The sequence below is a fragment of the Physeter macrocephalus genome, chromosome 6 (genome assembly GCF_002837175.3).
Source record: "Physeter macrocephalus isolate SW-GA chromosome 6, ASM283717v5, whole genome shotgun sequence".
NCBI lineage: Eukaryota > Metazoa > Chordata > Mammalia > Artiodactyla > Physeteridae > Physeter > Physeter macrocephalus.
This window is the reverse complement of record NC_041219.1, coordinates 39750499-39773337: the sequence shown is the minus strand read 5'-3', so window position 1 is coordinate 39773337 and position 22839 is coordinate 39750499. Positions and strand designations below refer to the sequence as shown.

The window sequence follows — 22839 nt, the reverse complement described above, 5'->3', positions numbered from 1 at the left end:
ATTTGTAATTAAATCCTTTCTTGCTCCAATCATTTCTTTACTATCCATTAGAAAACAAGTTTTGTAACTCACAGGATGGAAAATAAGTTTTTCACCCTAAACACACCTTTATTAATACTCCAAAATTCTGGCAGCAGGTAATTACCCCGAAAATCGCAGCAGGAAGCCCTGTGGGTCCTGTGCTTGTGCTATCCATGACCAAGATACAAATCCTCCTGATTCGGCTTTCTTCTGAATTTGATTCTGGTGCTGAGGCATTTCCAGATCCAGGAGTGCTCAGCTGAATCACCTCCTCCAAAAAAAAAGTGTGTGTGTGGGGGGAATAGTTCTATGATGCAAAACTGCCCCAGTTGCTCAGGGAGCCTGTTTCTGATCGCCCTTCGCCCTTCACGTTCTTGCCTCCCTTCCCGTTGGGGCCCGTGCTGTTCATTAATCTCCCTCCAGCTGCAGGTGTGCAGGAAGGAAGCCCAGGGATCAGAGCATTTTTTTGGAATGCTTTTTACTGGGTGAAGGGGATTGAAACTAGGGGCTAAAAACAGAGGTAGATAGCTAGACATTTACAGTGTATTAAGAAAAGTAGGTTACAACACAATTTGTACCATGTATTTTTGGAAGTAAAATGCTACATATATATTTGGATGTATAAAGAAAGGTCTGGAAAAAGAGTAGCTACCATTGGGTAGGATGATGATGTCTTCCCTTTCCTTTTTATCTATATTTTCTATAATAAACAAGTGTTGCTTTGGTCATAAAAACAATAAATGTTATTTTTAATTTTAAAAGATAGGTTTGGGACTACTAATGATGTTAGCAGTTCTTCTTCTTGAATCTACTTCACTGTGTTCCTGAAAGAGAGGGATTACAGCTCAACATATGGAAAGAAAACCCAACCCTTTGATCCTGCAAGGCACCATGTTACCTCAGAGGGGGTCCACAGAGGTGCCTAAGGAGATGCAATCATATTGGACAGAAAAAGGGATTCTGCTTTCAAAGATGATGCCTTATGACCAAAAGGTGTTACCTGCTCCTCTCACTTAACACTCACAGAGTGACTGTCTCATGGCTGCAGCAGTGGTTCTCAAAGTGTGGTCCCTGGACCAACAGCATAGCATCACCTGGGAGCTTGTTAGAAAAGCAGATCCGCAGGTCCCATCCGACTTCAGCCTCACGTGGGCTGGGGGTGGGGCCCACCAGTCAATACTTTAACAAGTTTTCTGATGACTCTGATGCTCCCTTTGGTTTGAGAGCCACAAGTTTCTTATATTGAAATTCTGTCTTGGGTTTGACCTGGGCTGGGGACTGTAAATTTGTTTCCTTTGGTCTAAAGCCTTGCCACACAAACGTGCTCCATCGACCAGCAGCAGTAGTATTGCCTGGGAGCTTGCGAGAAACGCAGACTCTCACCCTAGGCCCACTGAATCAGAATCCGCATTAACACGCTCTGCAGGTGATTCCCATGCATACTAATGTTGGAGAAGCACCGGGTGGTTGGCAGTGCAGTGCCCCCTAGAGGACCGCGTGCCCCAATCCCTGGGACTGTGATATCATGAGATACCACGCCTGTGAATATGTTCTCTTTCAGAGCAAAAAGAACTTGGCAGGAGTAATTAAGGTCACTAACTAGTTGACCTTAAAAGGGGGTGATTACTTTGGATTATCTGGGTGGGCCCACTGTAATCACATGAGCCTTTAAAATTAGAGTTAGAAGAGGAATTCAGAAGGGATGGGGGAGAAGTGGAAGTCGGAGGGACTGGAAGCCTGAGAAGGACTTGATGCACTGTTGCTTGAAGATGGCTGGGGCCACATGGTGAGCCTGAGAGGGAATGCAGGCCCCAACACTAGGAACAAAATGTGACCCCCTAGCTGACCCCCAGGAAGGAAATGGGACCTCAGTCCTGCAGCCACAAGGAACTGAATTCTACCCAAACCTGAATGAGCTTGCAAGTGGATTCTTCCCAGGTCTCTAGAAAGGAACTCAGCCCTGCTGATACCCCTGATTTTGGTCCTGTGAGACCCTAAGTAGAGAGCCCAGCCGAGACCTTGTGCCTGGACTTCTGACCAATGGAAACCATGAGATAGTAAATGGCTGTTGTCTTCAGCCTCTAAATTGTGGTCATTTGTTACTGCAGCAATAGAAGCTAATACAGCTCACCTAGAGTTTGCCTATTTTGTCATCCTTCTGACCCCAGCATGCCTGACACACTGTGGATGCACAGTGAATACTTGCAGATCACAAGAAAGATGAGACCTGTGACCTGCAAGATGCTCTGTGCAGACTGTGTGATGAATGGTGCTGGTCTCACTACCTGCACCTGGGGTTGTCTTGGGAGCCTTGCTGGTGACTCAGCCCATCTCATCAACTCGGGGGAAGGAATGAAGATCCATTTCCTGGATTTCGTGACCCGTAAGAGAAGCCTGAGCAACCAGTGGACTCTTCGTGGGGCTTTTTTTTTTTTTTTTTGGTGGTGGTGGTGGTGGTGGTAGTTGTTTAATTCAATTCAATAGGTACTTATTCAGCATCTAAGAGGTGACCAGCACTGTGAAAGGAGCCATACTGGGGGCAACAGAGGCAGCAGAGCAAGATCCCGTCTCTCCAGGAACTCACAGCTTGGCCTCACTTCCTAACTTCACTATGTGTTGTATCACCTGAGAAAGTAAAGACAAGGGCTGTCTGTTCCAAAGGGACAATCCTCAAGCACTTAAAAATTATCTGGGAGGCACGTAACTCCCCACTCCTAAGTGAGGGCTGCATATAGTGACTTGATTCCAAAGAGCACAGTCTGGAAAGTGATGGGGAGGCAACAGTAAGTTTGCTGTGGAGAAACTTGACAGACACAATCTCAGCCAGGTGATCAAGGTCATCATCACTGGTGATGAGTCATATTGATAGTATGTACACCTGATGTGATGAGGAAGGCAATTTACCTCGGTGGTCATCCTTCCCAAACCCACAATCTCGGTCTAAATCGTGAGACAAATACTGCATACTCCTCTAGAGGGGCAGCCTATAAAATATGTGACCAGTACTCCACAAAAACTGTCATGGTCATCAAAAACAAGGAAAATCTGAGAAACTGTCTCAGCCAAGAGGAGCTTAAAGAGGCATGACAACTAGAGGTAACGTGGTGTCCTGGAGCAGAAAAAGACACTAGATAAAAACCGAGGAAACAGGCATAAAGTAGTTAGCTAACAATAACTTATCCATGTTGGTTCACTGATTATAACAAATGTACCACACTAATGCAGGATGTTAATAATGGGGGAAGCAGGTGAGGGGTTCTATGGGAACTCTCTGTGCTATCTTCTCCATTTATCTGTAAATCTAAAGTCATTCCAAAAAATGAAGTCTATTATTAAAAGCTGCCCAATGAGGAAATAGGAAAATTATGATGAAAGCACTAGAAGTTCAGGAGAGAAAGGGAAAGAAGACGGGTCATCATCAGTTCCCTAGGCTTGACTCATTCATCCCCCAAAGGTTTCTCATGAATGTAAACTTTCCCTCACGCACTAAGCTATGCTTTCATCCATTCATGAATTCTTTCTTCAAATATTTATTGAGCATCTGCTAAGTGCCAGGCACTGGCTAGACCCTGAGGGCTGGACACTGTGTGAAGGATGATGTTGATGAGCCCGATGCCAGCACCAAAGATGCTGCCATTTCCGAGGCTTTCTGGCTGCTTCTCTTTCAGAGATGAGAATCCTAAGAGAAGACTCACCACTGTGTCCTTGAACTCATCTGTGTTTGTCGAGGTGTCTGCTCTGTGCCCTTTTCTGTGCACTTCCTCCAGACTGTGGGATTGTTGGGATAATTCACTCTGCTTCCCTGGCACGCTGTAATTCGTGTAAGTTAACAACTCTTGTGGGGTTGGGCTACCCTATGGATTTAGTTAGCTCTGGACCCAAACCTGAAGACAGGGGCTGGAATCAGCCAAGCTTGAGGCTCACTCTATTCTGGGGGTGGGTGTGGGCTGGGTGGCTGTGCTGGGACAGATGCTGACACTCTCCTCTGAGCGACACATTTAAGCATGGTGCTTTTAGCTCAAAGGGCCACAAGGCTCAAGCCCCAGGGGCAGCAGGCCAGCCTCAGCATGCAGGCTCTGACCTGGGAGGCCTGGGCTGGGAGAGGTAGGTCTGGCCAGGCTCATGTACATGGCAGCCAGTTAGCGGTTGTTACTGGCGTGCCGCTGGGGACCTGGAATTCAGGTTTCTCACGGAAAATGCTGGGTATGTGTGCTCGTGGGGTGAACTTGGGTCCTCGGGACTCGGAACTGTGCGGCTACATACAACTAGACAGGAATGAAGCCAAGTTCCTAACACCACGGTTACCAGGAGACTCCCCTGAGATGGATTCCTATGGATTTGGGGGCTGACATCCTTCCTCTCCTCCTCTAACCCCTCACTCCTCTCCTAAAAAGATACTGAAACACTTTCTCTTCTTCACAAAGGAGTGCTAGGATTGATCCCAAAGGTCCTTTTCAGGTGGCTTAGGAGGGGGTTCTACACAGTGGTAAAAACATGGACAAGGGGACCAGATGGGACTGGGTTCCAGTCCTGGTTCCTCACTCACTAGCTCTGTGACCTTAGAAAAGTGACTCGGCCTCTCTGGGTTTTGGTATTCTCTTCCAAAGTGGATTAAAACTACCTGCTTGGTGAGGTTGCTATGAGAGCTAAAAAGGATAACACATCCCAATATACCGCTGAACCAAAGGAAAGTGCTGAGATTTGACCATTTTTAACTCCCAAAACAGCAATTTCCCATAATTCAGACGAATCCCTATTTTTCTAGATCCTAAAATGTCATAAAATTAATGGCAGCTTTTAGGAAGAGGAAAAAGAAACCACATTAAACACACACACCCATTTTTAAGATCCATTTAACTTGAGAAATGCTGGAAGGTGGAAAAAGCTGTGTCTCAGAATCAAGAGAATGTGGAATTACTGTACCTATCTGGGGACACTGGCAGTGAGTTCTCTGCCTCAATCCACTGTCAACAGCGATTGACTCTTCCCTACAGAGGCCCCTCCCTTGTGGGATGCACTGGGCTGACCTGTGAGCAGTGAGCTGCTCTGCGCTGCCACACCCGTGGGAAAGGTGGAGGTGGGAAGTGTCCCCACCTCCAGAGGATTCTGCGAGGTCAGCATGTAGCCCCACTGGAGTTGTGCACAAGATGAAATTGAACACACAATGAACTCAAGTGCTTTGAAATAGTCATCCATGTGTTTTGATATGTACCTTTTATTCACGGCAAGTGACGAAGGTTTTCAATTTATGGTAGTAATACAATGTTTCCTTTCTAAATACATTTAATGGAAGGCAAATTGATTTAAAGAAAAATATCAGTGGAAATACCCTTGAGGAATGAAAGGGAAATCAGACATTATCAGATGAAGGAAAACTAAAAGAATTTGTCACCAGAAGACCTACCCTAAAAGAATAGCTGAAGAAAGTTCTCTAAACAGAAAGGATAGAGGAAGGAATCTTAGGACATCAGGAAGAAAGAACATGGTAAACAAAAATATGGATAAACATAATAGGTTTTCCTTCTTCTCTTGAGTTTCCTAATTATGTTTGATGGTTGATGCAAAAATTATAAGTGTCTGATGTGGTTCTAAATGTATGTAGATGAAATATTTAAAGATAATATGTCATAAATGGGGGAGGGTAAAGGGACATAAAGGGAAGTAAGGTTTCTATACTTGAACTGGTAAAATGAAGACAACAGTAGTCTATGATGTTATACACACACATAAACACACACACACACCCAAAGGTTTCTCATGAATGTAAACTTTCCCTCACGCACTAAGCTATGCTTTCATCCATTCATGAATTCTTTCTTCAAATATTTATTGAGCATCTGCTAAGTGCCAGGCACTGGCTAGACCCTGAGGGCTGGACACTGTGTGAAGGATGATGTTGATGAGCCCGATGCCAGCACCAAAGATGCTGCCATTTCCGAGGCTTTCTGGCTGCTTCTCTTTCAGAGATGAGAATCCTAAGAGAAGACTCACCACTGTGTCCTTGAACTCATCTGTGTTTGTCGAGGTGTCTGCTCTGTGCCCTTTTCTGTGCACTTCCTCCAGACTGTGGGATTGTTGGGATAATTCACTCTGCTTCCCTGGCATGCTGTAATTCGTGTAAGTTAACAACTCTTGTGGGGTTGGGCTACCCTATGGATTTAGTTAGCTCTGGACCCAAACCTGAAGACAGGGGCTGGAATCAGCCAAGCTTGAGGCTCACTCTATTCTGGGGGTGGGTGTGGGCTGGGTGGCTGTGCTGGGACAGATGCTGACACTCTCCTCTGAGCGACACATTTAAGCATGGTGCTTTTAGCTCAAAGGGCCACAAGGCTCAAGCCCCAGGGGCAGCAGGCCAGCCTCAGCATGCAGGCTCTGACCTGGGAGGCCTGGGCTGGGAGAGGTAGGTCTGGCCAGGCTCATGTACATGGCAGCCAGTTAGCGGTTGTTACTGGCGTGCCGCTGGGGACCTGGAATTCAGGTTTCTCACGGAAAATGCTGGGTATGTGTGCTCGTGGGGTGAACTTGGGTCCTCGGGACTCGGAACTGTGCGGCTACATACAACTAGACAGGAATGAAGCCAAGTTCCTAACACCACGGTTACCAGGAGACTCCCCTGAGATGGATTCCTATGGATTTGGGGGCTGACATCCTTCCTCTCCTCCTCTAACCCCTCACTCCTCTCCTAAAAAGATACTGAAACACTTTCTCTTCTTCACAAAGGAGTGCTAGGATTGATCCCAAAGGTCCTTTTCAGGTGGCTTAGGAGGGGGTTCTACACAGTGGTAAAAACATGGACAAGGGGACCAGATGGGACTGGGTTCCAGTCCTGGTTCCTCACTCACTAGCTCTGTGACCTTAGAAAAGTGACTCGGCCTCTCTGGGTTTTGGTATTCTCTTCCAAAGTGGATTAAAACTACCTGCTTGGTGAGGTTGCTATGAGAGCTAAAAAGGATAACACATCCCAATATACCGCTGAACCAAAGGAAAGTGCTGAGATTTGACCATTTTTAACTCCCAAAACAGCAATTTCCCATAATTCAGACGAATCCCTATTTTTCTAGATCCTAAAATGTCATAAAATTAATGGCAGCTTTTAGGAAGAGGAAAAAGAAACCACATTAAACACACACACCCATTTTTAAGATCCATTTAACTTGAGAAATGCTGGAAGGTGGAAAAAGCTGTGTCTCAGAATCAAGAGAATGTGGAATTACTGTACCTATCTGGGGACACTGGCAGTGAGTTCTCTGCCTCAATCCACTGTCAACAGCGATTGACTCTTCCCTACAGAGGCCCCTCCCTTGTGGGATGCACTGGGCTGACCTGTGAGCAGTGAGCTGCTCTGCGCTGCCACACCCGTGGGAAAGGTGGAGGTGGGAAGTGTCCCCACCTCCAGAGGATTCTGCGAGGTCAGCATGTAGCCCCACTGGAGTTGTGCACAAGATGAAATTGAACACACAATGAACTCAAGTGCTTTGAAATAGTCATCCATGTGTTTTGATATGTACCTTTTATTCACGGCAAGTGACGAAGGTTTTCAATTTATGGTAGTAATACAATGTTTCCTTTCTAAATACATTTAATGGAAGGCAAATTGATTTAAAGAAAAATATCAGTGGAAATACCCTTGAGGAATGAAAGGGAAATCAGACATTATCAGATGAAGGAAAACTAAAAGAATTTGTCACCAGAAGACCTACCCTAAAAGAATAGCTGAAGAAAGTTCTCTAAACAGAAAGGATAGAGGAAGGAATCTTAGGACATCAGGAAGAAAGAACATGGTAAACAAAAATATGGATAAACATAATAGGTTTTCCTTCTTCTCTTGAGTTTCCTAATTATGTTTGATGGTTGATGCAAAAATTATAAGTGTCTGATGTGGTTCTAAATGTATGTAGATGAAATATTTAAAGATAATATGTCATAAATGGGGGAGGGTAAAGGGACATAAAGGGAAGTAAGGTTTCTATACTTGAACTGGTAAAATGAAGACAACAGTAGTCTATGATGTTATACACACACACACACACACACACACACACTATAATACTGCAAGCAACCACTAGAAAAACTATACAAAGGGATACACTCAAAACCACTACAGACATATAAAAATGGAATTTAAAAAGTGTTCAAGTAGTCCACAAGAAGGCAGAAAAAGAAAAGAGAAAAAAGACAGAGAGACCAAACAGAAAACCAAAAATAAGATGGCAGACTTAAGCCCTAAAGTAGCAATAACTGAGTAAAATATAAATGGTCTCAATATACCAATTAAAAAACAGAGATTGGCAGAGTGAATGAAAAGCCCAACTATATGCTTTTTATAAGAAAGTCACTTCAAATCTAATAAAACAGGCAAGGTGAAAGTAAAGGATGGAAAAAATATATCACATGAACATTAATCAAAGGAAAGCAGGAGTGGCTATATAAATATTAGATAAAGTAGACTTCAGAGCAAAGAAAATTAGCAGAAGCAGAGAGGGGCATTATATCATGATAAAAGGGTTAATTCACCAAGAAGATATTGCAGTCCTACATGTGTATGCACCAAACAACAGATCTGCAAAATATGTGAATCAAAAACTGACAGAACCAGAAGAAGAAATAGACAAACCCACAATTACAGTTGGAGATTTTAATATCCCTTTCTCAACTGATAGAATAACTAGACAGAAAATCTGTAGGATATCGAAGAACTCAACAATACCATCAACCAACAGGGTCTTATCGACAGTTATAGAAACACTCCACTCAACAATGGCAGAAAACAGTCTTTTCTTTTTTTTGGCCACATTGCATGGCTTGTGGGATTTCAGTTCCCAGACCAGGGATCGAACCCAGGCTCCCGGCAGTGAAAGCACTGAGTCTTAACCACTGGACAACCAGGGAATTTCTGAAAACAATCTTTTTAAGTGTCCATGAAACCAAGATAGACCATATCCTGGGCCATAAAACCAACCTCAAAATTTTAAAAGGATTGAAATAATACAGACTGTGTTCTCTGATTACAATGGAATCAACCTAGAAATCAATAACAGAAAGATAACAGGAAAATCTCCAAATACTTGGAAACTAAACAACACATTTCTAAATAATTCATAAGTCAAAAAGGAAGTTCCAAGGGAAATAAAAAACACACTGAACTGAATGAAAATGAGAATAAAAGGTATCTAGTTTTGTGGTACACAGCCAGAGTAGTGCTGAGAAAGATATGCATATATAAGAAAAGAGGAAAAGTCTGAAATTAATATTCTAAGCTTCTACCTAAAGAACCTGGAAAAAGAAAAACAAAATAAGAAAAAAAAAAGAAAACAAAATAAGCCCAAAGCAAGCAAATAATAAAGATAAGAGCAACAATCAATGAAACTTAAAACAGAAGAGTAGTAGAGAGAGAAGACACCAATTAACAAAATCAAGAATGAAACAGGGGCCATCACTACAGACTCTGTAGACATCAGAAGGGGGTAATAAGGGAATATGATGAGCAACTCTACACACATACATTTGACAATGTAGATGAAATGGACCAATTCCCTGAAAAACACAAAGTATCCCACTTCACTCAATATTAAGTAGATATTTTGAATAGCTCTATAACTATTAAAGAAATTGAATTTGTAATTTAAAAAACTTCCCTTAAAGAAATCTCCAAGACCAGATTGAAAAGGAAGAAATGAAACCGTCTCTACTTGCAGATTACATGATTATCTAAGTAGAAAAATCCCAATAAATCTGCAAAAAACTCCTAGAACTAATAAATAAGTTCAGCAAGGTCACAGGATACGAGATAAACATACAAAAATCAATTGTATTTCCATATGCTAGCAATGAACACATGGACAAAAAATTAAAAATATAACATCATTTACAATTGTTAAAAAAAGAGAAATAGTTATGTGTAAATCTAATAAAACATGTCCAGGACTTGTACCCTGAAAACTCACAATATTGATGAAAGAAATCAAAGAAGATCTAAAGACACCAAGAGACTAACATGTTCATGGACTGAAAGACTTAACATAGAAAAGATGTCAATTCTCCCTAAACTGATATAGAGGTTTAACACAATTCCTATCAGTCTCAGCAAGATTTCTGATGTTCATACAGCAAATTTGTTCCAAAATTTATATGGAAAGGCAAAGAACTAACATAGCTAAATTCATTTTGTGAAAGAAGAATAAAATGGAAGGAACAAATTTACCCAATTTCAAGATTTATTTTATAGCTATAGTAATTAAGACTTGTGGTAATGGTGGAGGGACAGACACATAGATCAATGGAACAATGGAAAACCCAGAAACAGACCCACACAAATATGCCCACTGACTTGACAAAGTTGCAAAAGTAATTTGATGAAAGAAAGATAATGGTGCTGGAGCAATTGAACATCCACTGGCAAAACAAAAACAAAAACAAAACTACTTTGCTCTGAGTCCCGCATTTCATACAAAAATTAACTCAAAGTGAAAATGAATCACAGACTCAAGTGTAAAACAGAAAACTATAAAAATTCTAGGAAAAAAATGCAGGAGAAAATCTTCATGATTTAGGGCTAGGCAAAGCATTCTAATACTTGTCACCAAAAGCATAAGCTCCATAAAAGGAAAAACTTAAATTGGACTTCCTCGAAATGCAAGCTCTGTGAAAGACCCTGTTAAGAGGATAAGAAGACAAGCTACAGAGTGGGAGAAAGTATTTGCAAACCATGTATCTGACAAAAGACTATTTTCTAGAATTTACAAAGAACTCTCAAAATTCAACAGTGAAAAACCAAACAATTTAATTAGAACACAGGCAAAAGACACAAAGAGACATTTCACTGAAGAGGATATACAGATGGCAAATAAACACATGAAAATATGTTCAATATCATTAGCCATTTAGAGAAATGTAAATTAAAACCACAATGAGATACCACTTATACATCTACCAGAATGGCTAAAATAAAAAATAGCAATAGCACCAAACAGGGAGGGTGTGGAGAAACTTCATTACCCATACTTTGCTGGTGGGAATATAAAATGGTGCAGCCACTCTCAAAAACAATTTAGCAGTTTCTTTAAAAACTAAACATGCAACTTCCATACAATCCAGCAATTGTACTCCTGAGCATTTATCCCAGAGAAATGAAGACTTATATTCATATCAAAAACCTGTGCAGGAATGTTTATAACAGCTTTATTTGTAATAGCTCAGAAATGGAAACAACTCAGATGTCCTTCAGTGGTGAGTGGTTAATAAACTGTGATCCTTCCATACCACAGAGTACTAGTCAGCAAAAGAAAGGATCAAACTATCAACACATGCAACAACCGACCTGGAAGAATCTTCAGAGAATTATGCTGAGTGAGAAAATCCAATCCTAAAAAGTTACATACTGTATGATTCCATTTAAATCACATTCTTGAAATGACAAAATTAGAGAAATGGAGACCGCATTAGTGGTTACCGGGGCATAAGGAAGGAGTGAGGGCAGAAGAGATATGGGTGTGGCTGTAAAAAGGCAACATGAGGGATCCTTATGGTGAGGGGAGTTTTCTGCATGTTTACTGTATCATGTCAATATCTTGGTTGTGATATTTAACTGTCATTTGGCAAGACATTGCCAATGGGGGAAACGAAGTATCTCTCTGTATGTTTTCTTACAACTGCATGTGACTCTACAACTGTCTTAAAATAAAAAGTTTAATTTACAAAAGTCAATTTTAAAACAGTGGGAAAACCCCCTAACAACGTGTATAAACCACAAGGAAACAAACAAACACATAGCTCATGTCTCACCCTTGGCTAAAGCCTCCAGTGGTGTTCTATTCAGTTCACATGGAGAGAAACCCCAAATGTCCACCATGGAGAAAGTCTCCGTGCCATTTGATTTCATCTCCTACACTTTCTCCTGTGTCCCACTGCTTCCTGCTGCCCCAGCACATCAAGCACGTTCCCACCTGGAGCCTGAGCTCCTGCAGTTCCCCCACTTGGAATGCCTTCCCTCCAGACCTCTGGGTGGCTGGAAGCTTTTCCTCACTCCACCCAACAGAGACTACATCGTTGTCCAAGTTCATTTTTTTCATAGCATTTATCATGCTCTCACTCTCTTTTGCTGATGTATTTCCTTGCGTACTATGTGTCTGCCCCTCCCCTGGCCACAGTAAGTTCCATAAAGAAGGTAAAGAAGGTCCTGTCACCCCAGTAGCCTAGTAGGCACTCATGACTACAGAATGAATAAATGCCCAGAGGAGTTATGTGTGGGAGAAACGGGCCAGGAGCTCTCTTTAAACATATGTATTTTAAAAAATGACTGTATTGTTCTACTCCTGGAGAACTCTAGCGACACTGAACCCTTTTAAAGATAAAATTTATAACTGGGGGCAGAAAAACACATCTGCAACTGGATTTCAAGTAACGTATGACCGAGCATGCGTCACGGATGGGGAGAAGGCATCGCTTCACTTTACAGGATGGCTGTATTTCTGTGAGTTGACCATAAAGTGGATTTATTTACAGGAATTCTATATTCTTACCCACTACTCTGATAGAACCAGGTATTTGTGCCCACAGAACAGCAGACATGATTTGAACAGGAATCCGTTAGTGGAGGGAGAAGGGACAATGCTAGCTAGCTGTGTGATACATGGCTACTCCTTTCCTCCAATAGGACACTTTCTGAAGGCAGAGCTTTGCAGCACTTTCTCAACTCTCTGAACTTCTCTGCCATCATCTCTCTCCAGACATCTTTTGACCCCAGGAACATCACCATGTTTGGTGATGTTTGGACTGCTTGACTTGCCCCGGCAGCCAAGGGAAATTGATCACCTCTTTGCCCCCTGTGGTCAGTGTACATGATGATGTAATACCACATCTCACCAGTAGGGGTTGCCATTGACCCCCCCCCATAAGGGCAATACATGGCTACTCCTTTCCTCCAATAGGACACTTTCTGAAGGCAGAGCTTTGCAGCACTTTCTCAACTCTCTGAACTTCTCTGCCATCATCTCTCTCCAGACATCTTTTGACCCCAGGAACATCACCATGTTTGGTGATGTTTGGACTGCTTGACTTGCCCCGGCAGCCAAGGGAAATTGATCACCTCTTTGCCCCCTGTGGTCAGTGTACATGATGATGTAATACCACATCTCACCAGTAGGGGGTGCCATTGACCCCCCCCCCCCATAAGGGCAAACTTGACTCTTGAAAGCACCCTTTTCCCCAGACTTACCGCCCCTCCTGACCACGAGCTGCTCCTGCCCCATCCCTGGCTCCCCCCACCCTCCAAGATCAGTACAGCTGACAGGGAGCAGGCTCTAGTCCACATCTGCCAAAGGCCCCTGCCTTCTTCCAGGCCTCCAGCTGCTGCTTTCAGCTGCTGTTGGCTGCCCTTTCCGGGTGGTGGCTGAGTGGGGTATAAGGGGCCCGCTGGCGTGCTAGCAATGTTCCATTTCTCAGTCTGGGTGCTGACCACACAGGTATGTTTACCTTGTGAAAATTCATTAGGATTTATAGTTACGATCTGGGCACTTTTCTGATGTATCTCATTCTTCAAAGTAAAGTTTACTTTTAAAAATCCATAGATTAGGTTTCCTCAATACATAGGGTGCCTCAGTAATTTCTGGAACTCCCACTATAGCCCGTAGAAGAAAAAAAAAAAAAAAAAACCAAACCAAAAACCAATTAGAACACCAAGACCCTGGGAACAGACCTAGCAATGATTTTTCACTAAGGTGGTTTCTTAGGTAGTTTCAGGCCTTATTTATTTATTTTTCAAGTTGTGGGGTGAGGGGTGAGGGGCAGGGAGAGTTTGGTTTTGAAATACTTCCAGCAGGTTTTGCTCTTTGTGGAATCACTGAGGCTCATTACCCGCGGGTCGGCACACCTCCTCCCATTTTGGGTCTCAGCGGCGCCTGACATCAAGCGCAAATCCAGCCCACAGAGGCTGAGACTCTGGTGCTAATGAGAATACCTAATGGGACCCGCTCTGGACCCCAGCCAGGTGCTCCAAGGCTCAGGAAGCAGCTGGGTGTGTTTCTGCTGCTTTGCTGTGGGGCCATCCCTGCCACCTGGAGAAGGCTGCTCCCCCTCTCCACTCTTGACAGCTTGTTGGCCAAGCCTGGCAGGGGAACCCACGCTGCCCTTTTGGTTCAGAGGCCTACTTCCCTGACACTTCACAGGCTCCCACTATCTGAAGACCCCGGGGTCCTGCAAAGCCTGTTGTGAAGGGGTTGCGGCATTTCCCTGCTGCTGGGAACATAGTGCCAGCAGGAATTCAGAGTCCCTTGAGGAAGGGGTGAGCCTCAAGCGCTAGGCTCATCCAATCCTCAGACCTGAAAAGCCTTCTCAGGGCCTGGCTTTCTAGGGACCTTGGCAAGGTCTGCATCCCGTTGACCTAGAGAGCTGCACCCATTTCTCTCTTCCTGCTGGATTCCTAATGTCCATCCAGGCCTGCCCTGGTCTCAGCGCCTCGGTGACGCCTTCCCTGAGCATCTCACACCCCTCAGAGCCGGTGCCCCCCAATTTAACATTGTTTCACAGACCACCTCAGATGTCCTTGGGGCCCATGGGTGGGCTTTAGCTCCCCAGCTTTCATGCAAATTCCCCAGGCTGGAAGGTATCTTTTACTTTGTCCCACGTGCCCAAGTGCCTTGGGACATAACAGGTGCTCAGTAAAGCGGCTGCCCCGTGAAAGGCTGTACAACCAGCTGGGGCACATTTGCACCAGCGCTGTGACTGCAGGGAGGCCCCCCGTGGGACAGGCTCAGGGAGCGTGGAGATCAGAGCCCCCGGCCTTTCTCTCTGCCCACAAGCACAACGGCATTAAGCCCTCGTACCTTGCTGGCTTTCAAGATCTCGAACATGAGGGGCAGGCCCTGGGTGACGAGCTCCTCCGTGTACTCTTCCTCCTGAATGGTCTTAAACTCCTTCAACAGGCACTGAATGAGAGGCCGGCGGTGCTGCTGGAAGGCGATCCGCAAAGACTCCAGCCAGGTGTGCAGGGTCCACGGAACACCTGGAAAGGGGGCGGGCGGGGGTGGGGGAGGGGAGGGGAGGGCAGAAAACAACCAGAGGAGAAGGCGTGTTTTTATCTGGCAGCTGGCCTTTCCCGGGGACATTACCACATCATGAGACCAAGAGCCTGCCTTTCAATGAATAGAGCCAGTGTTGCTTTTTTTTTTTTTCCCCAAAGACCCGCAGAAGTTGAAATTAAAGGTCGTAATTCGATTCCCTTAACTATGGGTGTTTAGTTCTGCACGCTACTCATATTATTAAGGGCTGCATTTTACAAGGTATAATCCTTGTGTAGAATATTGGAATTATAATGCACATTCTTTATGCAGATTGCATCCTTCTGAGTTCTGACTTCCTTCGTCTCCATCCCCTCTACATCTGTGCCAAGAGCTTAGAGGTGGTGAAACCCACGGGTGGACCTCACCATCCACTGCTCTGGTCAGGGCAGATATTTCCATCTGAATATGAAGACACAGGAGGATACTGATGCCGCTCCCATGTGCAAAACAACATTTCCATCTGCAGGCACTTCATCAGGTCTTTCTCCCTTGATAGAAGCCTCTCCAGCAGCTGATTGCTGTGATTTGCTTCTCCCCCCTCACTGTGAGACTGAGGCACTCGCTACTGTTTATAACAAGCACACGATTCAGGGTCTCGAGCTTCAGAATCAAGCGTCACAGGCTCCCAGGGCAATGGCATAAACGTCCGCCACATTGAACGGCCACCCTCCAAGAGAGACCAGTTTCCAGAACAGCACCGGGGGCCCCTCCTTGGGGCCTCAGCCTACCCTGATCTGCCACAGCCTGTGTTTACAGCCCGTGCTCCATCCTGCTGTTTCTGGGCCGGGGCTAGTGCCATTAGAGGGGTGAAGGCCAGGCCAGCCTGTTCCCCAGACGCACGGAGGAGATGGCTCCGGCATAGCTCACTCAAGGGAGAGCCACCCCTAACTTTTCCCGAGGATGGCTTTGCCCCTGAAGTGGGTGCAGCCTTGCTAGGGAAGAGATGCCCTCAACCTAGCTGGTGCCGGTGGCCGCTTCATGGATTTGGGTGCTCTCAGGCAGCGATTCCCCAACCACTGGGAACCACCTGGGATGATTGTTAAATATAAAGATTTCCAGCCTTTATCCATCCAGACCCTCGACAGCAGAGCCTCTGGGTGTAGGGCCTGGCAATCTGTATTCAGACAAGCTCCCCAGGTGATTCAAATTTCTAACTCAGGGTCCAGAGTTTGGGAATCGTGGAAGGGTGACCTGAGGATGGGACTTTGGGGCTGGCAGGATGCTGCTGTCTGTGGGGATGGTGTGAGAACTTAGCCTGGAAGTGCTCCAACCAGCAAGTGAGAAGTTCCCTGGGCTGCGTGGGGTGCGTGTGTGTGTGTGTGTGTGTGTGTGTGTGTGTGTGTGTGTGTGACCTGGAGCTGGGAAAAGGCTCTGTGCCCAGCCTCGGAGGGTCCCCAGACTGACCTATGCTCCTGATATCAATTGTGACATCCACGTAGCCATGCTCAGCGCTGTGATACATGGCCTCCCTCAGGGCTCTGAGTTTGGCCTTGCTGTTGCGGCTGGCACACAGGGGGGGCGGGGCTGTCTCCGCCAGGTCTGTCCCCTCGGCCAGAATCTCCTCCAGGGACAGGATATCACTCTTCTCCTTCTCTGGCTGAGCGAGCAGTTTGCGGAACACATTCCTGTCAATCATAAACCCAGAGATGAAGACACTCAGAGATGGAAGGGCTGTGCCAGGGCAGGGACTAGGCAGGGGAAGTGGGGAGACCTCTCACTTGGGACAAGGGAAGGATGGGACCAACTCCGGGGTGGCGGTTTCAGAGGCCCGACCACAGGTGCTACGTTTGGTGGATGGAAGAGATGGTGGGGCAGGTGTGGCTGTGTTTCCTTGAGGACAACTTGGAGCTAAGTGCATTCCCCAAATATCTAGAAGGTTCTAGAACCGTCTGCCTGCAGTCCCCCCCCAATAGTGAATTTGCTTCACTTGGGGTTACGTGTAGTAAAATCTGATGGGGTTAATCCTGAAGGAAATGTAGACAGGAAGTAACCAAACATAAGGGGTTTTATGATTCTTTAAAATGGATTCTTCTCACTTCAGGACAGGTGACAGGATGAGAGCTGACCAACCCTGGCAAAGAGTGACGTCTCTGTGATAGGAAAGCCGGTTGAGAAAGGACCAGACAAGCCAGTCTGAGTGGACGTGTGCTGCATGAAGCTGGCCAGGCCTGGTCTGCCTCTGGGTCCCACATCCAGAGATACAGTGGGTCTGGGGTAGGCTTGGGAATCTGCATTTTTAACAAGCACCACTTGGGACCTCGTGGCTTTGGGCCATCCTAGCCTACCTGTGTCCGTGGGCTGCGGCCTGGCTGAAAGAGTTCATATCACCCTGGGGGGTGGTAGAAATTCCATTCCTGTACATGGTTCCTATCAGGGGGTCCGCGCCACGCTCCAACAGCAAACTAACCAGCTCAAAATTTCCTGCAAGCCCAGAGAAGGGGGTTTTATAAGAGAATCAAGCAAACGCACAGTCACAGACACATCAAGGGCCAGCGCGCTGGAGCCCCTTGGCCGGCGTGAGCATCAGCAAGTCTTACCTACGGCGGCTGCAAGCTGGAGGGGCGTTTCTGAATAGTTCTCCTCGCCATGCTCCACAGAGCCCTCCACCTTGGCCCCAGCGTCCAGGAGGAGCTGTGGAGGAAGAGTGGCCATTGAGATGTTTAAAGGACATGCATGTGAGGAGACGTCAGGAAGAGGTGGTGGAAATCAGTGTGACGCCAGTGTTCCTGCCCTCCTTCTGGGTCTGTGAGCATGTGCACAGGGGGAGGGCGATTGCACCTCAGAGGAAAAACCGAGAGCCTCTCACATCTTCTAGAGCCTCAGACACTCAAATTGTGGTCCACGGACAGTAGCATCAGCAGCCCCTGGGAGCTTGTTTGAAATGCTGGCTCTGAGGCTCCACCCCAGACCGCATGATGGGAATCTGCACTTCACCAAGTTCTTCAAGTGATTTACATGTACATTAAAAGCTTCTAGAATCACTGAGCTAGAAGCTCGTGGCACCAGAGTGTTGGAGGACTTCCATTCGGGGTCGGTGACACAAAGCCTCGGAGAGTATTAGTGGGGTCTCTTAGAGCTATAGCAACTCAAGAGTTCTGAAGAACTCTTCGGGGACCACCAGGGCCAACCAGGACAAGAATCGCTTCTAGAACATCCTGGAGGGCTCTGAGGACAGCTCGGCAAATGCTGAGTTTTCTGGCCAGCAAGATCAGTGAGTAAAGTGGCAGAGTGAGCTTCCAAGAGTGCTGCTGGATATGATTCCATTCTGTGCATTCTCTAAGAGACCTGGGTTTCCTAAAAACAGAGATGCTGTCCATGCTGGATCTCACAGTGAACGTGCTGTCAGCACTCCTGATGTAAAATGAGGGGGAAACATCTGTCTTACCTGTTCAGAGCTAACTGAGGGCACAGCCAGGAAGGGGCTGCCTACCTGGCATTCCGTGACGTGTGCACCGGCTGCGGAGAGGTGACCTGACTTCTGTTTGGCTTTGCTTGGCTACCCACTGCTCCTATTCCTGATTTAAAGGCTGGGGATGCCACTGCATGTGAAGGGATGGCATTTGTGTCCACTAGGCCACCCTCTGACCCCTCCTTTCTTAGATCCCTCCACTAGGAGTGGGCTGGTCATGACGTTCTACAGGCAGAAGCCAGCTCTCGGTGTGACATGTCACACACTCAACCTCCTGAAACATGACTTCGGATCTGTCTTAAGGATTCCCACGACCTAGGAAACAATGAAGGATTCCTGTGGCACTCCAACATTGCCTAGGGGTCCCTAGCACACTATTTTCTGCTCTGCATAATTCTAAGAGGCTTGGACCACATAAAAGGAGGTGAGTTCCTGATGTACCCAAAGCTCAGCATTTATTAGGGGGTCAGATGTGGTCAGGGACCTGGATGCTGATCTCGTTTTTCCAGTGAAGTTTTAAGATCTAGAATAAACCGAGCTTACGATCTAGAATATACTAGGTGGCTATTCATTGAACACCAACTCTACAACAGCCAGAAAAGGTGCAAGCAAAACACACTTATGTGCCCAAAGGACCTCAGATGAGGACATCTCTCCATACTCAGGGAGCTGTTTCAGAAGACACATGTGAAGACCCTACTCTAGACCTCTTGGATGGGATTCTCCATAAGTGGGATCCAAGCAAGTATCTTTTGGAACCGCTCCCTTGGCGACTTGGATGCTTCTTTCCTGTGGTTCGAAACCACTAGACTCTATGCAAACACTGGGGTCACACCTAAGGGAAGGTTCTAAGGTCTCATACCAGCCAGGTCTTATGTTCATGTTACAACAAGCAAAAATGAACAAATCCACAAAATCACAGCTCAGGCCCCACCCCCGAGCAACTGGGAACAACTTGATGAGTTTGCCATTCTGCGTGTGAGGCTGCATGTGGGTATGTGTTAAGTTCATATTGGTTAGAGCCAGGCCATATAGAGCATTACATATAATATTCTCATTCATATGATATGAATGTGCTATATTTAACTGCAATTAACCAATATGAATGTCTTAGGGAATAGGCATGCTGGGAGAGGTACAAATTTGCGTAATGAAAGAGGTAAAATTAAAGGTCAGATGTGGATAGGGAAATATGTTAATACCTGAACTACAGGAATATGTCCATGCAACACAGCAAAAGTCAGAGCCGTCCAATGGCGGGTCTCAGGGTGGACGGATGGATATTTATGAGGAGTACTGACAACCTATAAACAAATTGAAGTTATTTTCAAAATGTGACCTTAACAATACTTAGACCAGCAAATCTGACCTATCTGTGGCTGGGCATGTGGGCTAGATATGTACAAAAGGATGTCCTAGAAGGCGCCTCGGGAAACACTGGAGATGTGGGGTAGTGACTTTATATCCTCCATCACAATAAGGACTCCTTTGCGTCTCATCTGAAAAGAGTTGAATGGATGATTTCTGACCACCTCTGAGGAGCCTTGGAGAAGCTGTAATGGTGGCTACAATGAGCCTGCTCCCCTGCCTGTCTCCTCTTCCTGCTTAAGGGAGGGTGATGCTTCTGAGAGCTACAGGATGTCAGGTAGTGTGAGGCCACTACCATCACATCCACATCTTTAGGGGAAATTCTTGGCAGTGGCAAACCCCGTGCAAGGGGACGTCTGCTTCGAGCTTTCAGGCCAAGCAATACCACCAGCCATCTGATGGAGGAACATCACCATCTGGTCACAGCTCACCCCACACTCTCCTCATTTCATTCTTCTGCTGGCTTCCTGGTTGACAAGGACCCTCATGCTACTGGAAACCTCAGCACAAACCTTCCCTGGGCACACCACGAATGAGCAATCTGATATTGACCTTCCCATATGGGGACCTCAAAACACCCCAGGCCAAGAGAGAGGCTGCAGGACAGCTAAAGGTTAGGGTCCTGCAGGATTGCCACCTACGCATGGCTTTTCTTCCAAACATTCCTGGGCCCATATAGCTGCGATGCCTGCTGCTTTCATAGCAGTTGATTTCACTCATCACCGGAGCGGGGAGGACCTTGAGCTGGGAGCTGTGGGATGGGCTAGAGGACCAGAGAACCCCACCAGGACCCAAAGTTGACAAGCTCTTGCAGGGATGTGCACAGTGCTTGGGGATTCATAGCAGGAAAAAAAATCCCCAATACTTGAAATTTATAAGATCCAAAATGGTTCTGGATCCAAAACCATGTCTATTGCCTGCTTTCCTCAGATGAATATAAAGCATGCTAATTTTTTTTTTTTTAAACCACAGTACTAAGACTACAAGAGCATCTAATTTTGAACTAAAAAAAGTTTCCTGGGGTGGCTGAGTTAGGAGTGCAGCATATCAATCGATCTTCTCAGCCTCTGAGACTGCCAATATTAGGCTACCGGAGGAGAGTGGGTCTTCTTTTTGTTTGTTTGTTTGTTTTGCGAGAGTGGGTCTTAAGTCAGCATAGAACATGGTCAAAAAGTGTAATTTTACCTATTATAAGCCTTGGCGGGGGCGGGGGCAGGAACCAATAATAACTGAGTCCCAAATTGATGCTACTCTGTATTTATTTCTTCCAACAACTCTCTGAGATGGGTGTGATTATTCTGCCATTTTGCAAAGGGGAACGCCGAGGCTCAGGAAGGTTAAACTATTTGCCCAAGCAGAAAAGCAAGTTACTAAGATGCAGCAGTTTCAGAATTTGAACCCATGTGTCAAATTCTAAAGCCTGCGGGGGTGTGCTTTCCACTATACCACACTGCCTCAAGGAAGCTTCGCAATTAGCTTTAAGACCTGTGGTTTAAACCCGCCAACTGGGTGAGCCAATCGGGATTCGGTGGGGGAGGGTGGAAGATCTGGGGGAGCTACACCTTAGCTCAGGGTACGTGGACCAACTTTGTATTTGGCAGAGGAAAGGGCTGATGGCTCAGGAGAGCTCTCTCTGCCTGATCCCAGAAGGAATGGATCATCAAGAAGAATCAGAGATTGGGTACAGCTGAACTGAGGGAAAAGCTAGGGCTCCTGTGGCCTCATTGGTTGTTTTTAAATGAAAAATGTTTTCGGGCAGCTCCTTGGAGTTTGGTTGGGCTGGGGCCTCAGGACGGAGGATATCCAACAGCTGGTCTGACCTATTTGCTGGACTGGGCACCCTCAGCGGTGGCTCTTTGGGAGATAAAGACCCGCTCTCTTTGCCCACCTTCCCCGGGGACTGCCAGGCCCAGGGGCCCTGAAGCCCTCTGCACCCTTACCTCCACATTCAGGTCAGCTCCGGCATCCAGCAGCATCTGAACCATTGCCTCGTCCCCGCGGACGCAGGCGTACATCAGGGGGGTCATGCCCTGCGGGGAGTTAAAAACCAGAGAATGGAGGTTTACCAGGTGGCTGTGTCACTTGACAAAACAAACGGAAAATCTTACTTGTGTGAAGGAGGCCATAACTGTACTCAAAATCCAGTATTTTAAAGTAAATGTACAGCGCTATAAGGTCATAATCCTCCATATTTTGAAAACCAAAATGGAAGCAAGAAGGGAAACATACATTGCTTTTTTGGTGTTTTTTTTTTTTTTTTTTTCCATTTATCTTGGCTTAAGTCGGAGGATTTTTTGTTTGTCTTAGGGTGCAACAGATCTAAGAGTGTTTGCTAAAACAAATGGCTGGTTTCAACTGAAAGCTCTTAGGAACTTTCTGGATTCTGCAATATCAGCCCTAAGCTATCTAATTGGTAAACACTGTTTCCTTGACATTTTCTCTTTCACAATATAAGTGTCATCTTTGCTCTATGTGAGCTGCTGGTCAGTGTCAAGGGAAATTGGTGCCTCTGAGTACGACCCCAGCATGACGTCAGGTTTGACATTATCATTTACAAGCAAAAGGCAAGGGAATGAGGAATGACTTTCAGGAATTCCATATCTGCCCATGATTCCTGCTTATTACAAAGTACCACAACCAACAGAAGTAAGGGATGGATTTTTCAATAAACAATGTTGTGAAGGCGGCTATTTGGGAAAATGTTCAGGTTAGAGCCTTATCTCACACTATACACCAAAATCATTTCCAGTTTGATTAGAGATATAGAGAAAAAAATTAAAACCATAAAAGACATCTGGGCTTCCCTGGTGGCGCAGTGGTTGAGAGTCCGCCTGCCAATGCAGGGGACATGGGTTCGTGCCCCGGTACGGGAAGATCCCACATGCCGCGGAGTGGCTGGGCCCGTGAGCCATGGCCGCTGAGCCTGCGCGTCCGGAGCCTATGCTCCGCAACGGGAGAGGCCACAACAGTGAGAGGCCCGCGTAC

General features: G+C 45.9%; 1 protein-coding gene across 2 annotated transcripts in view; it reads right to left on the bottom strand.

Annotated features, from left to right (window-relative positions):
• Nucleotides 1-22839, bottom strand: part of ABTB3 (ankyrin repeat and BTB domain containing 3) — a 124518-nt gene that overhangs the window by 24544 nt on the left and 77135 nt on the right. Inside the window, exons 5-10 of one of the 2 annotated variants that reach the window (XM_028490555.1) lie at nt 21795-21884; nt 19689-19790; nt 17615-17708; nt 17363-17498; nt 16482-16702; nt 14841-15019 (exon numbers count right to left, since the gene is read on the bottom strand). In XM_028490555.1, the coding sequence (XP_028346356.1) occupies nt 14841-15019; nt 16482-16702; nt 17363-17498; nt 17615-17708; nt 19689-19790; nt 21795-21884 (822 nt within the window). The remainder of the gene's footprint in view (nt 1-14840; nt 15020-16481; nt 16703-17362; nt 17499-17614; nt 17709-19688; nt 19791-21794; nt 21885-22839) is intronic. The other variant, XM_028490556.2, reaches the window with a different exon arrangement.